Below are 14679 nucleotides of genomic sequence, written 5' to 3' on the forward strand. Positions count from 1 at the left end.
AGACACCTTTGGGTGCCAGGATTGGAAAGGGGGCAGTAAAATCCGAATCCTCAGCCACACACTTCCTCACTACAACCCCTTTAAGGTGAAAAAAACATGAAGGTTTACAACCCCTTTAAGTGGAAGAAGGTTGCTGACCCTTGATGTAAACAAAGCTGGAAAGCAGTGTTCCACATCCATACTACTACTACTGCTTGCCTTGGCAGGCCGCATAGCTGCTTCTTGGTGTGTCTCAAATGATTTTTTGGAATGAAATGAAGCGTTTAATATGTGATTTCCCTGCTGGCGGACAGGCCGAGTTTAGGTCATTATCCATGTAACAAGTAGGTGACTAATTGTGTACATCAGTGTCAGGTCCCCTCGGCTACAAGTTGTCAGTGTTTGGCTGGTCTCCTGGTAACTGGAATCAGGGCTGGTTCTCTGTATAACCTTCTAACAGGAACATAGACACACAGTACACACCTGTGGAGCCAAAAAGTTCACCTTCAACTCAATCTGCGATTAAACAGTCGTAAACCATGAACCGGACCTACCCAAAGGTGAGAAAATAACGATGGGTTTGTGTCTGTGTATTCTACATGATAGTTCGCTTTTAGGAAGCGATTACAACAATATTACTTGTTTATATGCTATTAGGAAAGGAAAGTTGTCATAGGAGAAATATGTCACAGGCAAGGTCCAGCCATTTTTTTTTCCATAGAGTGAGGGAAGGTTGTGAAATTTTCAGGTTCTTGGGGGTCCTTTCATACGAGTGCAATCTGCTCCATTCAGCAGGAAATCCGTAAGGCAGATCAAATCAGCGCAAAATGAGACAGTTGTCACTTTTGGTGACATTCCTGCCTGTTCAGTTTTGTGTCTGCATTTCTACAGTGGACTGTGGTGGACCCGTGTTGGATCTAAGGGCCCCCGGATGTAAAAAGGACTTGTCTGTTAACCACTTGACCTCTGGAAGATTTACCCCTCTTTGTGACCAATTTTTTGCTTTTTGGCGCCGTTACTTTAACTGAGAATTGCGTGGTCACGCAATGCTGTACACAAATTAATTTGTTTTTTTAATTCACACAATGGTGGTATTTGATCACCACTGTGTTTTTAATGTTTTGCCCTATAAACAAATGAAAGGCAATTTAAAAAAAAAATATACCGTATTTATCGGGGTATAACGCGCACCCCAAACTTTGGAAAGTATTTTTAGTAAAAAAAAAAAAAAATTACATTTTTGCCCTGTGTCCATCGGCGGCCTTGTCCGGCGTCTGTCTGCGGCCTAGTGCGGGGTTCGTCCAGCCTTGTGGGTGTCCGTCTGCGGCTTCCTTGGGCGGGGTCTGTCCAGCCTTGTGGGTGTCCATCTGCGGCTTTGGAGGTGTCCGTCTGCGGCTTCCTCGCGGGGTCCGTCAAGTCCATCCGCACCTTGCCCGGGGTTGCAACGGTGTTTGTTTTTGGATTTGGCGCCGAGAGGAGCTGGATTTCCTGTGTGTTCGGCTCCTCTCGCGTGGCTGCGGATGGAGCCGAGCGTGGCCGAGCCTAGCCGAGTGCGCAGTACACTCGGCTTGGCTCTCAGCTCTACGCTGCGGTGCTCGGCTTGTCTCGGCTCCTCTCGCGTGGCTGCGGGCGGAGCCGAGCGTGGCCGAGCCTAGCCGAGTACACTCGGCTCGGTCTATTTTGGCGGCGCCCGGGAACAGCAGTATCGGCGTATATATCGCGCACCCAAAATTTTTGGAAACCAACAGTGGAAGCAGGCAGAGGGCATGTGAGCTTGGAGGGAGCCCACCCCACCTTCAAGGCACAGGGGCACACTGGACACCCAGAATATAGCACAATAGCAGCAAAGGTGTCCAGTGCATCCCCTTACCAATATTTCACCTGTACAAACAAATGGCCACTGCCCTCACCTATAACTGGCCTTTGCGGTAAGGAGGCTAGGCTTTTGACAGACTTAAAAAGGTCTGGCACAAGATCTTTGAAGAGGGCAGCACAGTGGTGTAGCGAGTAGCACTTTCGCCTAGCAGCAAAAGGGTCACTGGTTCTAATCCTGACCACGACACCATCTGCCTGGAGTTTGCATGTTCTCCCTGTGCCTGCGTGGGTTTCCTCCGGGTACTCCGGTTTCCTCCAAAACTCCAAAGACATGCTGGTAGGTAAATTGGATCTTGTCCAAATTGGCCCAGTATATATATATATATATATATGTATATCTGTGTGTATTTACTGTGTGTCCCAAGCGTGTCAAGATCCTACGGGGTAAAATGACCGCACCAGCCAAGCAGACACTGTCTGGAAAAATCGCCTAGAGGTGATTTAGTTCGCATGTGTAGCGCTATACAAGTCATTCATTCATCTCATATCTCATTCTAACTAACTACTAAAAATGTGTTATTGTTTCTTTGTATGTGTTCTCGGGAGATATTTCCCATTACAGTGGAACCTCGGATTACGAGCATAATCCATTCCAGGAGGAGAATGCTTGTAATCCAAAGTACTCACATATCAAAGCGAGTTTCCCCATTGAAGTCAATGGAAACGAAAATAATTTGTTCCGCGTTGACTTCAATGGCATGTAATACCGCATGTGGCCAGAGGTGGGGGGCGCCAGAGAGCCTTGAAAACACATGGAAAGGCCCAAGGACAGTTCGGCTGACTTCGGCAAACATCTGAAAGGCTTGGAAACACAGTGGGCCGGATTCAGAAAGAGATACGACGGCGTATCTCCTGATACGCCGTTGTATCTCTGAGTTCCGATGGTCGTATCTATGCGCCTGATTCATAGAATCAGTTACGCATAGATATCCCTAAGATCCGACAGGTTTAAGTGTCTTACACCGTCGGATCTTAGGCTGCAATTCCAGGCCGGCCGCTAGGTGGCGCTTCCGTATTATTATGCAAGGAATATGCAAATGAGGAGTTACGCCGATTCAGAAACGAACGACCGCCCGGCGCTTTTTTTTTACGTTGTTTGCGTTCGGCTTTTTCCGGTGTATAGTTACCCCTGCTATATGAGGGGTAGCTAATGTTAAGTATGGCCATCGTTCCCGTGCCGAGTTTTGAAATTTTTACGTTGTTTGCGTAAGTTTGGAGCATGCGCACTGGGATTCAGTCGCTGCCGGCGCATGCGCAGTTCGTTCGGCGCGGGGACGCGCATCATTTAAATGATACACGCCCCCTACCCACCGAATTTGAATTCCGCCGGGTAATTTACGCTACGCCGCCGCAACTTTACAGGCAAGTGCTTTGTGAATACAGCACTTGCTTGAAAAACTTGCGGCGGCGTAACGTACGCCAGCAGAAAGAGCCGCTGATCTTTCTGAATCTGGCCCAGTATTTCTGAGCATTTACGAATGGTGCCGATTGGCTCCGTTTGGCTCTGGCGCCCCCCCCACCTCAGGCCAAACGCGGTACTGCACCCCGCTGTGGCTTGAACCCTGCTTGTTTTGCGAGACAACATTCGCAAACCGAGTCCGGATTTTTAAAAATACAATGTTCGTATTGCAAAATGCTAGTTAACCGCATTACTCGCAATCTGAGGTGACACTGTACTTCCTGTCCTGACAATTACAATAGGTGCATTGACAGAAAAAAAACTGAGTTTCTACCTCAGTCTTTGTCAACCAGGGTTCTTCCAGAGGTTGCTAGCGGTTCCTTGATCAATGAGTACTTTCTGCCTCTCAGATAAGCATCCACTGACACCAATGATCTTTTTAGCTATAAGGGGGTGGGGTGATCTCTCTGTGCTCCACAAATGTAAGGAGCATTCTTCCCACTCACCATCATGCTAAAGATCAATGAATTGTGGATATAATTAATATTAGCAAGGGTTCCTTAAAAGAGAAGTATGTTTTTTTTTTTTTTTGCTATTCATACTGACCTCGTGGATGGAGCATCAGGCTGTCCCCCGGCATCTCTTCACTGAGAACCAAGCCACCGAACACCGCCGATGGCTCAGTTCTCACTCCTCCCCGGGCAGAGCCATACTGACTGTCGGTCAGCATGGCTTCTGCTCTACTTCTCATCGCTCATTGGAGCGTCGAGCAGTGGGGGGGTGGGGAGAGGCTGTCATTAATTAGGGCAGCTGACGGATTCCGACTTGGAAGTCGTGATGACGCGCTGCCCCGACTGATGGCAGTGACGTCAGCGGAGAGCGGACTTCAGACCACCCTCCGCTGAAAACGGGTCACTGGAGTGTAAAACTAATTGCACTCCTGTGACCCAGAGGCCCAGCCTAAAAAGCTCAGGATGGACTTCTCCTTTAAGACTGGAAATTATTTCAAAGATTTCTCAATGTTAAAAAGACTGTAAAAAAAAAAGCTCCTCTAAACCTACCCTTTGGCTGGAATTGTACTTTATAGTGTCTGAATTTTTTTTGGACAGTGAAGCTATTTTTAAAGTGACGCCAAGAATAAAAAAAGCAAGTCTCTGGGTACCATTAGACAGGGGCGGTGTGATGGATCTGGATAAAATTTATATTTTGAATTCTTTTATCAGAACCACTAAAATGTTTAATGTCTTTTATATTTTCATATTGTTTCTATATTGTTGTTTTTATATTTCTTTTTATATATATGCATGTGTGAAAAGATGTCACAATACTGCTTTTTTTCCTTGATAAGATTTATCAGATATTGTTTTAAAGTTATGAACCCAGCATTGAAAATATGAAGAAGCAGATATTACCTTGTAAAAGTTACCATTTGAAATGGAGTAACAAAAGGACATGTTATTAAGAGCAGATGTCATCCCCCCCACTCTCCACTCTAAGCTCTCACTCCCAAGCCCTCCTGAAAGCTTGTGGAGGAAACTTGTCTGCTTTACTGAGGGGACTTTATGCCACATGACAAGAAGGGTGTGTGTGCATGCCAAAAAATGGACTTTCAAGGAGAAACCACCCTTTTATGTGAACTGACCAATGAGAAGCTTCATGCCAAGGACAAGCCACACAGGGGAGGAGGGTAGAGTGGGTGTATCTGTATAATGTGAACCAATCAATGCATGTTTTGTGATTCTATGTTTTTAATAAAGCTGTGTGGGCCATAGCTCGGCCTATTCTTGGCTGTTGACCGTTGCAAGGTGAGCATGTGAAATCATTTTGTCTGGATTGCATGCTCTCAGTAATTTGAATCAGGCGGCAGGAATGGGTTAGCCTGAGATTCTCAGGAAATCAATTAATTAGTCCATATCAGCGGACTGACCAGTGAGTCACTCGGGCACTGCCCGAGGGCCCCATGCCACTAGGGTTGTAAAACCAGGGACAGTATGTAAAAATCTGTTTTTTTTTACATCTGTCCCTGATATGTCCGAAACCGACATGCTTTTGATGTGAAAATCCCAACATTTTAGCTGCCCTGCCTCTGCACTGCCTCCTGGCGTGGTGGCCATCTGTAAGCCCAGGGGCCCCATAATCTTCTGTTGCCCGGGGGCCCCATGAGTTGTCAGTCCGCCCCTGCCATTAGAAATACAATTCTTCAAAGACTTTGCGTGTTTATGCCACCATACCTTAGTTATCAATGACACCACTTCAATGGTGGCTTGGACACCCTGTAAACTGGGCAGTACAAAAAAAAGGGACCAGACAAACCAGTCACCCTGTTTCCCAGGATCCATGAAAACAAATGTATCCCTAGCAGCTGCCTACACATTTATAAATTATAACACAGATTGCCTTTAGAGTATTCCTGTTTGTGTTCATTATTGCAGAGGAGAAGTATGGATGCCACCTCGTTTGGTTCTACCGTGACAATGCTCTCCAGAACTGAAAAAGGTAACAGGACCAGATATTACCCATTTCTTTCCTTCCCTACCTTTATCTAGCTTTGCCGTGTCCTGATGAAGGGTGTTCTGTTTTATTCTCAGACTTGTGTTGCGGCTGTTCCAGACGTTGTGTGTGTATAATATCTCTCATTTTTTTCACCCTGATGATTGTCGCAGCTGTCATTGCATGCACAGTTATTTTTGCCCTTCCTGCAAAAACACCAGGTAACTTGCGACCATTTTAATATTATTACTCAGATAGAGGAATATTAATAATTAATAACAGTTCCTTTGTTTGCCTGCAGAGAGCCGCTACTGTGTCATAGGCAATTACACGGGATTCCTGTGCAATGATAGGATTACATGTCTGCTGCCATCACAGGTCTGTGACTCCCTCAGTGACTGCGGAAGTGGGGAGGATGAAGTTGCTTCTATGTGCAGTAAGTACAACCCGGAGTTGGAAGGGTAGTCTAAGTATAGGCAAAATCAGAGCTTTTTTTCTCAGAAAATAGGTGCAGGAACTCAACCACGACCCCGTTCAGATTTCACAAACAGTAGAAGGGTTTTAAAGGGACATTAAATACCAGGATTGCATTACATACAGAGTGCAGAGTTCAGAGGGTTATGCACAGAGTGCAGAGCTGTTGCTTGTAAACACAGAAACAGAAACCACAGAAACTAGACCCCAAAGGGTCTGAGCCAGAGGTGGTGGAACCGAGTTCCCCCAAGTTCCCCCTGAAAAAAAGCCCTGGGCAAAATCAATAATGAAATATTTGCTGCAGTCTGTCAATAGCATTAGTATGTAGGGTTTGTTTTCTGAGCCGCCCGTAGCAGTTTTTATTACCTGTTGATCCTGCCAGTAGATCAAACTGTCCAGCAAAAAGGGCAATTAGAAAGGGTTGGGAGAAACCATAAACCAGTGATGGCAAACCTTGGCACCCCAGATGTTTTGGAACTACTTTTCTCATGATGCTCATCTATACTGTAGAGCATCATGGGAAATGTAGTTCCAAAACATCTGGGTTGACCAGGTTTGCCATCACTGGTATAAACCATTCACGTTCTACTTTTATTCTCATTATTTCCCAAAAGAACAGCTGCTGTAACGGCTAAGAATGTGTTGGTTGACAATTGACATTAAGCTTTAATTTGTCCAAAGCCTGGTTCACACGATCGGATTTTCCGCAGAAAAGGCGTAGGACTTTTGTCTGAAGGGCATTGGCCGTGAACTTGTATTGCATACAAACGACAAAGAATTTTTGGCCAACAAACGCAAATCTATGTGTTTTTTTCAGCTCTTTAGCGCCACCATTTGGGCAACTTCTGCTAATGTGTTATGGTGAGCATTGCTTCTGAGCATGCGTGTTTGTACTTTGTATTTTGTGTGTGTACACACGATCAGATATTCTGACATCACACATTTGTTGTTGGAAAATGTTAAAGAATGCTATTCCACATTTGTTGTCAGAAAATCCGACATCAGTTGTCCGATGGAGCATACAAACGGTCAGATTATCCGACAACATCCTGCCATCACACAATTCCCGTCGGAAAATCTGAGCGTGTGTATGAGGCTTAAAGCTACATTGACGCAGAAGTTTAACCATGGATTAGGGTAGCTAAGCACAGCCTCTGCACGTAGCAGCAGCCTGCGCTATGGCCGCATACAAACTGGCTGATGAGCTGCAGTCAATGTACACTGGCTGCATACAGTGTCAGAGACTCTATTACCATGAAACCGCTCGAATGAGTAAGGTTACATGCGAACAGCAGCGCCGCCTGCCATTGATTTGTTCAGAGTTGTATTCGAACAGTCACTGCTACAGACACAATAGGACAGTGTGTATGAAAGCAACATTTACAACTGCCCCCGCCTCAGCGAAACTCCCATGTGAATGTAGCAGACCCAACAAGGACTGGGGCTTTTGGAGAAGACTAGGGGCAAGCCTCCTACCCACTGATTATGCTCCATGGAGAGAGCAGATCATTTTCCAATGATGGACAATAACCTATTGGATGCTGAAAGTCTTGGATTAATTCTCTGAATTAGGACAATAAAGCTTTCCTTCTGGAGAATGGAGTGGATGGAAAGGTGTAATATTAATCTTGTACAAGGTAATGGTCAGAGGAAATATGGTGGCCCTCCTGCAGACTGGGTTGGAGACGCTCCTTCATTTGGGATAGAAATATTTATCAACCATAATCCTCAAGAGATCTATGAAGATAAAGTAATTCCACTGTATTAGACTTTTGGAACATTGTTTGCCTTCAGATGACTTTTCTAGGTTGTTGGAGGGGTCACCTATTGTTTCTGTCTGTCTGAGCATCTCTTGTAGGTGAGATTAATCTTGTGAATACTTTAACTTGTTATGGAACTATTGAGAGATGTTATGTGTTTACACTTATGATAATGTGTAATGTACTTTGTTGCCGGATGGTCTGGTCACCCCTTGACTAATTAAGGCTATTTGTTTAATTAACGTAATGTTTATAGTATATGTTGGCTGTTGTTAAGCTATGGTAATTATATTCCTGTTTATGGTTTGTATTGTTAAGGTAATATGATCAGGAGGGGAATATCCTCCTGTGGGGTATAAAGTATGTGTCTGGAGTTTCAATAAACAGTCATTCCTTTGGAAATGACCTCAACATCTTGTCTGTGTACAATGGTTGGTGTAAAAAGAGCTGGTATTAGCCTCATGCCTTCCTGTTGTAATGGTTTGGAGGGCAGGAGGCACAGTTTGGCAGAAGCACCTAATCGGGGTGCCAAGCGGTTCCTTCACATTTGGTGGCAAGCAGTAGGATGCTTCCTGCACTCTGGGACATCCAAGCCCCCACTGGGATCCATGGTCTGGATAGCAGAATAAGAGAGGCATAGATACCAACCGCCATGGGAGAGGAATTTGGAAGGAGGCTGTGAGAGGATACACCACCGGGGACAAGTGTCAGTGCAGGGCCTGATGGTATGATTCTGTCCACTGGCAACTCTGGAAGGAAGCGCTAGCCCGTGAGCAGCTCCACCAGGGAAAAATTCTCCCCTCCATCCAGGAAAGGTACTGGTCGCAGTACGAAGTGCGAATGCTGTTATTGGGCAAGCAACCGCACAAGGAATAGATAGCTGAGGGAAGCAGGCTGGTCCAGGCAGAGATGCAGCTGGACGAGAGCTACAGAGCCCTCTGCTGGTATTTAGCCCAAGTGTACCCGTGGACAGAGGATGACAGCCAGATGGAAGGATTTGGCTCCAGTGGCCTGGGGCTGTAGTACTGGAGGCTGTCCAAGGACCCTGACTTTGGGAGCGATCTGGAGTGGCGTTTACAGGAAATCTTGGAGTACAGAGACTCAATGGTTTAGAAGCGCTTTGGGCACAGGAAGATTTGGAGTTTCTAGCCATTTAGGAATGGGAGATCACCTACTGATGGCTGCTAGTCTCTGCTCAGCAGCAGGGCATGGCTCCATTCGCCTGGGACTATCAGGAAGTACCAGCCAACAGCTCTGAAATCCTGGCTGAAGTGTCAATAATGGGTCAGAATAGCAGTGTGCTGTGCTCACCTCCAACTACGGAAGCAGAACTTTTATGGCGGATGCATCAAGGGTTGACTCACCTTGACGAACCTGTTTCTGCACAGGACGAGCTTGGATGAAGGAATGCGTCTGTCCAGCAGGCGGATAAGGGTACATGAAGCAGTCGGCTCATCTCCTCAGCAGAGGTTCAAGGATCAGGGAGGAGAGGAAACTATCCTCACTCCCTAGCCACAAATCACAGAAAGCATGGATTTTATTGACTTTTCATTGGAGGATATTATGGATTATAAGCCGCCTGCCAAAGTGCTGGCACTGGGCCCAATTGCCACCAGCATGTGCCCTGGATTTTCAGCAATTCCAGACACTGGGGATTTAATAGATATTTCTGCTAAGGAGAACACAACCCAGTGAACCTCTAGCACAGGAGCTGGCATCAAGGCAAAGTGTCTCTGGCAGCAACAATCTATGACCCTGGAGAATTTGTGCAAGGCCACCAACTTTTCATTTTGCTTCCCAGAGCTGGCCTGAGGGCAGAACAGCATGAGCTCTGTCCGGCACCAACAGCGGCTTCAGCTTCCCTGAGAGAAGAGGCAGCCGGCCTTCCTCCCATACAACTGACAGGGACATGGGATTTCCTGCCAGCAGCATCAGTGTAGTTACAAACTTCTCCAGCTGAAGTGTTGGCAACCAGACAGAGGGTTCAAGACCCCTGCCCTACACCCGTGGCAGTTCCGGAGGCCCGGAGTGAGAAAGTGGCGATTCTTCCCCAGTGGAAGTCAGAGATTCGGGGGAGGAAGCCTTTCCACTACCCAGCTGCAGGCCAAGGACCAGGGAGTGGAGGAAGCTGTCCTCCCTCCCCAACAGTTAGATAGAGCAAAGGAAACTGTCTTCCCCTCCCCAGCAAAGATCCATGCACCTGGGGGGCAGTACCAGGAAGCTTGTTGCTGTGTTGATATAGCATCATCAGTTGCATTCTGTGGTAGTTACAACCCACATCTTCTACTTATGCAATGGTTCAAATGGAAATTGGATACCATAGAAACACAGTGTTCCGGATGCATTTTCTGCATGCATGTTTTTAATGCATTTCCGGTGCGTTTTTGAAGCTTGCCAGTGAATTTTCCTCCTTTTTTTCACACCTTAAATTTGGACATGTGCATTTTTGGTGCATTCCAGTGCTTTTTTTTATACGTTTTACCGCGTTCCAGTACAGCTCAGTGCAGGAAAAAATGCATTGGAAACCATATAACTTACTATCTATGTGTTTTTAATGCAGAAAAAAAAACAAAAAAACACTGGACTGCATGTGGTGTAAACCGGCCCTTACAGCTTCATAAAAGTAAACGCCAACAATGAACTCCTCCTATTTGCTCCCTTTTAGTTTATTAAATATAACATTAAAACATTATGTTACAGTATATCTATTGATCATGTTAGAATTTCAGTTCTGTGTCCAGTGCTCACTTCCAGAGGAAACAGGATAGTAAATAGCCCTCTCTGTATTTACTTTGGGGCTACAGAATGATCGGCCTCTATGCTGTGGAAGTTGGAGAGTAGGGAGGGTCTGAGTAGTTTATTAAAGCCTGGTACACACAAGCCAAAAATCAGCCGGTTCAACAAAAACTGGCCACCATTCGGCCCAGGTGTACAGCAGCCTGTCCAGCTTCTGTTGAACGGGCATGCTGGAAAAACAGCAGCAGGGTTCTAGCAGGAGTTGGGGGGCACTCCCCCTGTCAGGACACAATAGCTTAATGGGGAGATCACTGTACTAACATCACATAGTACAGAGACCGCCTCAGTTTTTTTTTCATTAAAAAATTACAATGTGTACCAGGCATTTCGCATAACATCAATAAAAATCTACTGCAATAGGAAGGTTACATTTGGCTTACAATAATGCATCTATTGGAGGGTTTCTAGTAAACCTTGTATTCATCCTGGTGCTTTGATGTCTGCTGTAGCTGCAATTGTGTAGGCGTTCTTTGTAGCTCTATATAAACATCAGACAAGGAGCAATACTAAATAAGAAAAGTATGCAACAACTTTGTTTCTTGGTTACTGTGGAGTAGACATGTGCATTGCCAAAAAATTTTTTTTTTTCGTTTGTTATTTTCGTTTTTTTTTATTTTTTTGGGAAATTATAAAAAAAAGTTTTTTCTTTTTTTGTTTCATTCGTTTTTTTTTTTTTTGTAAATTTGGGAAAATCGAAAAAACTTTTTTCCATTTTATTGCTTTTTTCGTAAATTCGTAAAATCCGAAAAAGCAAAAAACGAATGAAACGGAAAAAACGAAATTTCCAAAAAAAAAAAACCCGAATGAAACGAAAATGAAAAAAACTAATTTTCGGAAATTCTAAAAATTCGGAAATGAAAAAATTCGGAAGTACGAAAAAAAAATTATTCGGGATTTCGGAATTTCTAAAATATGAAAATAAATAAAAAAAAAACGAAAATTCCACAATTTCGAAAATTCAGATTTTTTAAATTATTATTGCTTTGCATAAGGGTATAATTTCTGGCATGGCTGCGAAGCATAGAATCACAGCCATTTTAGCAAAAATATAATTTTATATTTTCAAAGGTGGGGGGGGGGGGTCCTGTCCTGTCATTTCTAACAGCAGCCCTGAGCCTATTTCACTGCACTTTGGTTCTAACAACCTGTATTCTGTGCTGTATTTACTAGGCAACCTCCCTAATAATCTACCTGGATATCTGATATTCCGCTGTGGAAACCCGCAGATCTGGATCTACAGTAATTACAAGTGTAATGGAATCAATAACTGTGGAGACTGTTCAGATGAATCTACAGCATGTAAGTATAAGAGACGTGATCATAGTAGTGTGATCAGGAACGGATAGTATGAAAACTTGTTTTGTAAGTTCGCGTAACAAAGTTCCATGTGACTAATGTGAAACTTTTAACTAATACATTGTAGAATGTTGTTATGCCTCCCAAAAAGCCATTAAGTAATGTATCATAGCACATAACACGACCAGAAAGAAGGTTCTGTATGGGGTCAGGGATAGCAAGAAATTAGGCCTTGGAACTGTAGTAAAACATTTCCCATCACAAGTTGTAGACCTCACCGTGTTCATTTCTAGCTGGCCATAGACGTAGCAAACTGCAGCTGGCTCCTGATGAAGTGAATAAAATTCACTCAGTGGGTCGCCCTGCTGTCTGCTTCCCACCCAGGACTGGCCTTAGGTGTTCAGGCGCCCTGTGCGAGCTAATCCTGTGGCGCCCCCCCCCCCCCCCCCCCCTGGTCACCTAAACATACACAAAGTGTGTCGGCAAGACACATCCAAACTGGTACACTCACTCATAGGGTGGCTGTCAGCAATAATTGGGGCCCCATATAGCCTACCTCGTGGGTTCCCCATCCCCTGAGGAGGTAAAAAAGGTGGGAGGAGGGAGGTGAGATAAAGGGGGGAGGAGGCAGGAGAGGGACAGAGAGGAGGGGGTGCTGACAGAGAGGGAGGAGGGGGGACAGAGAGAGAGAGGGGGGTGACAGAGAGAGAGGGGGGTGACAGAGAGAGAGGGGGTGTGACAGAAGAAAGAGGAGGGGGGTGACAGAGAGAGAGGAGGGAGAGCGACAGAGAGAGAGGAGGGGGGTGACGGAGAGAGAGGAGGGTGTGAAGGAGAGAGAGGAGGGGGAGTTACTCACATTCTGCAAGCTGTGATGGCCTCACGGCGCCCCTGTTGCCCATGGCGCCCTGTACGGCCGCACAGCTCGCACACCCCAAAGGCCGGCCCCGTTCCCACCCAACATCCTTCAATTGAAAAATCAAAAGAGCCAGGCAAAATGCAGATGCAGGCACTGTTAAGGTATTTTGGCAGGTGACGGGGCCGGCGGATCTCAAAATACAATGGCAGCAAGAAAGAGATTCGTCCATCAGCACCATAAAGCATGGAGGGAGGGATCTGTTAAGACTAAATCTATACTGTATGTGTATGGCCAGCTTTAGGCTGTGGTAGCAGTGAGCTCCCTGACCAAAAAGGCAGCAGGTGCCAGTCACATGACTTAGATTGTTTTGGACAGGCCAGTTACCCTAGGTTCACACCTATTCGTTTTTTAGTGCATTTAACATGGTTTTCTATGGTACAAGTTCACATCTATGCGTTTAGCAGCTTTTGGAAAGGGTCGGGGACTTTTTTTTACAGCGATTTGCAGGTAATAGACTTCAATGGAACCACACCAGAAATGCAAGTGTTGTGTTTGTGATGCGATTTTTGATGCGTTTTTCATTTTTTATTTGAACACTGTATATAGCTGGTTGTTAAGCAGGGGGCCAGGAAGCCGGCCGTCGCGTCCTTAACAACCGATGAGTCATCAGCTGAGGTCAGGAAAGGGATGGGGGATAAGCGAGCGCCCCGCCCTCTTCCTGAACCATACCAGGCCGCATTCCTGCAACATGTAGGTGGGGGGGGGGGGGTTGTAGGTGCCTCATCCCTTCCCTCCCTGCCTGCTCTGTTTATGTAAGACTAAGGCTGGGTTCACACATATGTGGCTGCGGTTTGGAAATTTTTACCTGAAGTCGCACCTGAACCTGACTCAAAAACACACAGAACCCTTTTCAAAACTACACCACGCCCACCCCGCACATGTGTGAACCAGCTTCATTGAAGCAATCAGTATAAAAATGTTATAGAAAAAGATATAAAACAAACCAATTTTACAAAAAAATTTAAATAAATAAAGCAAACCCATTTTAGTTCTCCTTTGATTTAGGCATAGTACAGTAAATGGCTCAGATCCAGCAGATGAAGGATCTGAACTTGGCTTGTTTACAAAATTATCAACGATTCTCTAGTGGTCTAATAAGATTCTCTTATCTATCTGTGCTCTGTCTCTTAGTGGCATCCTGTCCTGCATGTGGTTCTCAATGGTGGTCATGCAATCCCGTCCTTTACCAATACTGCTACTGCATCCCTCGCAGCCTGTGCCAGAATGGAATCCAAGACTGTGAGGACTGGTCTGATGAGTACGTGTGCACCAAATAACAAGGACAGTGATCTCAATATGTACATAATACTGTACTTGTATATACATTACTGGACCAAACTGGAGCTTCCAATAGATTAGCACTAACAGTATATAAAAGTTGTTTTTTTAAAGTTCAAAGCAGACTCCAGCCAAAAACTTGTTTTATCTTAGAAGGCTGGTAGATCTGCTCTCCATAGAAAATGTAATTTAAACCTCCAGGGGAAAAAAAACCCAAAAAAAACTTGCCCCACACCACAAGTGTTAAAAGCCCGTTTATGTCTGGGGTACTGGAATTTTCTTTTTTTTACTTTCCTCTACTCCCCTATGCTCTAGCAGTGGGCTGTCCCTTGGCATTCTCATGTCCATTATGCAGGGCTATAGATCATATAACCTACTTGAAGACCTTAGAGTACCTGCAACTATCATAGCAAAGA

The 14679-nt window shown here is 45.2% G+C and overlaps 1 protein-coding gene across 1 annotated transcript; it reads left to right on the top strand.

Annotated features, from left to right (window-relative positions):
* The first annotated feature begins 269 nt into the window (after positions 1 to 269).
* Positions 270 to 14476, top strand: LDLRAD1 (low density lipoprotein receptor class A domain containing 1). The gene is made up of 6 exons (XM_040360437.1): positions 270 to 539; positions 5686 to 5749; positions 5842 to 5964; positions 6045 to 6179; positions 11944 to 12072; positions 14117 to 14476. Exons 1-6 carry the CDS (start codon positions 519 to 521, stop codon positions 14260 to 14262), a joined length of 618 nt encoding a protein of 205 aa, XP_040216371.1. The 5' UTR covers positions 270 to 518; the 3' UTR covers positions 14263 to 14476.
* Positions 14477 to 14679: the final 203 nt, after the last annotated feature.

This window comes from Rana temporaria, chromosome 7 (genome assembly GCF_905171775.1).
Source record: "Rana temporaria chromosome 7, aRanTem1.1, whole genome shotgun sequence".
Classification (NCBI taxonomy): Eukaryota; Metazoa; Chordata; class Amphibia; order Anura; family Ranidae; genus Rana; species Rana temporaria.

Excerpts from the sequence above, each read along its gene's own strand:
- LDLRAD1 (XM_040360437.1), top strand. The coding sequence starts at position 519 with ATGAACCGGACCTACCCAAAG. Across the intron at positions 540-5,685 it reads TGAACCGGACCTACCCAAAG|AGGAGAAGTATGGATGCCAC; the intron begins GTGAGAAAATAA and ends TCATTATTGCAG. Across the intron at positions 5,965-6,044 it reads CCTTCCTGCAAAAACACCAG|AGAGCCGCTACTGTGTCATA; the intron begins GTAACTTGCGAC and ends GTTTGCCTGCAG.